At 44.1% G+C, this 1,415-nt stretch overlaps 2 protein-coding genes across 4 annotated transcripts in view; one reads left to right on the top strand and one right to left on the bottom strand.

Moving 5' to 3' along the window:
* trim23 (tripartite motif containing 23) overlaps window positions 1-1,415 on the bottom strand; it is a gene marked incomplete in the record, with an annotated part of 13,256 nt that overhangs the window by 5,510 nt on the left and 6,331 nt on the right.
* Window positions 1-1,415, top strand: part of mzt2b (mitotic spindle organizing protein 2B) — a 4,502-nt gene that overhangs the window by 1,188 nt on the left and 1,899 nt on the right. For all 3 annotated transcript variants that reach the window (XM_035667588.1, XM_035667587.1, XM_035667586.1), the window contains exon 3: window positions 254-417. In XM_035667588.1, the coding sequence (XP_035523481.1) occupies window positions 254-417 (164 nt within the window). The remainder of the gene's footprint in view (window positions 1-253; window positions 418-1,415) is intronic.

The following is a 1,415-nucleotide window of genomic DNA, read 5'->3' as shown; positions in this document are numbered from 1 at the left end:
CCTCAAAAAGGTACAATTATTTAATAAACTTTGGATACTTTAAGTAGATTTAGCTTCTTTACTTTTACTTAAATAGGATTTTTATTCAGGCCTTTTTTCGCCTAATTGCAGTGGAGTACTTGTTACATACACTATATACAGTGTTGTATTGGTACTTTTATTTAACACTTCTTCCACTCATATGAAGTAATAAACAGGAGCAATCCCTGATTTTACGTTCTGCCTCTTCCTCTTCCTCTTCTCGCCCTCCCAGGATCATAGTGGACCTGTTAAAGATGAACGTGGCGCCTCAAGCGGTCTTCCAGACCCTGAAGGCGATGTGTGCAGGCCAGAGGGTCGCCGAGAGCTGCAGCGGCATCGAGTCCTCAGCCGCCTCCCACACGACTAGCATCACCACAGCACCTACAGAGGTCAGAGGTCAGTGTCTGCAGCGTGATGAAGGGTCATCGTAGTCCATGTAATAACAGGAATGGTGTAAGTTTCTCCGCCATAACAGGTGAAAGAAAGAAGCAGAGGGCTAACCAGCAACGTATGTAGTGTACACTGTCGAGATTGGCACACTACAAAAGTCAGATCAACATTGTTGGTTGTCTTTTCAGCAGAGAGCAGCCTAGCACAAAACATATGTAAGTACAGGAAAGGAGAACGTTAACCCTGGTCCCAAAAGGGGGTGGGACTTAAGAAGCGTCTAACGGCTGTGCTCCATTTTTTGCTTACTTGTTCACTTCTACACCTGAATGGATTGCAGCTATCATTAACATTATGCGCCACACCGGTGCTCTTCCTGCAGTGAGGAGGGAAAATGACTGCAGTGAAAAACATTGCCAGTCTTGTACCTATCGTATTGGGAATGCAGCCTTGTGACATGAAGAGTCCGAATGTTCAAAAGTTGAGGAAAAAGACAGCAGAGATAACAGAAAATGTGACAAAAGATGGAGCGCTCTGCTTCGTGATGGTTTGTGTCTGGCTGAAACAACACTAGATTTGTACTGGTGTGTGTGTGTGTGTGTGTGTGTGGTGTGTGTGGTGTGTGAGAGAGAGTCCCTTCTTACAGCGTTTAAGGAGCTCAAGGGTCATAAGGAGCAGAGGCTCCCAGCTTTCCGCTTAACAAAGTTGGGAAAAGCGGGCGCAATTTTCTGAATGTTTAAATGTCTTTTTTTTTTTTTGTGACAGACTGTAACTTTCCGTTTGCTCTCTGTATTCTTCCTCTGCTCTTTGATTCTCTCTCTTTCCTTTTCAAGCATGTGAAATGTTCACATTCCACTTAAGTAGTGTGCAGACTTTAGCAGAGGTTCTTTACCTGCACCCTGCACCACCTTAATCCCCCTCACCAACTAAAATCCCTCTTCACTCCACACACTCCAGAGTGAGGTTTTTTCTCTTAAATGGAGGTGGGCTGATAAAAAAAAAAAAAA

Source organism: Morone saxatilis, unplaced genomic scaffold (assembly GCF_004916995.1).
Source record: "Morone saxatilis isolate NCDOM2014 unplaced genomic scaffold, NCSU_SB_2.0 Contig21, whole genome shotgun sequence".
Taxonomy (NCBI): domain Eukaryota; kingdom Metazoa; phylum Chordata; class Actinopteri; family Moronidae; genus Morone; species Morone saxatilis.
This window is presented reverse-complemented; position numbering and strand designations above follow the sequence as displayed.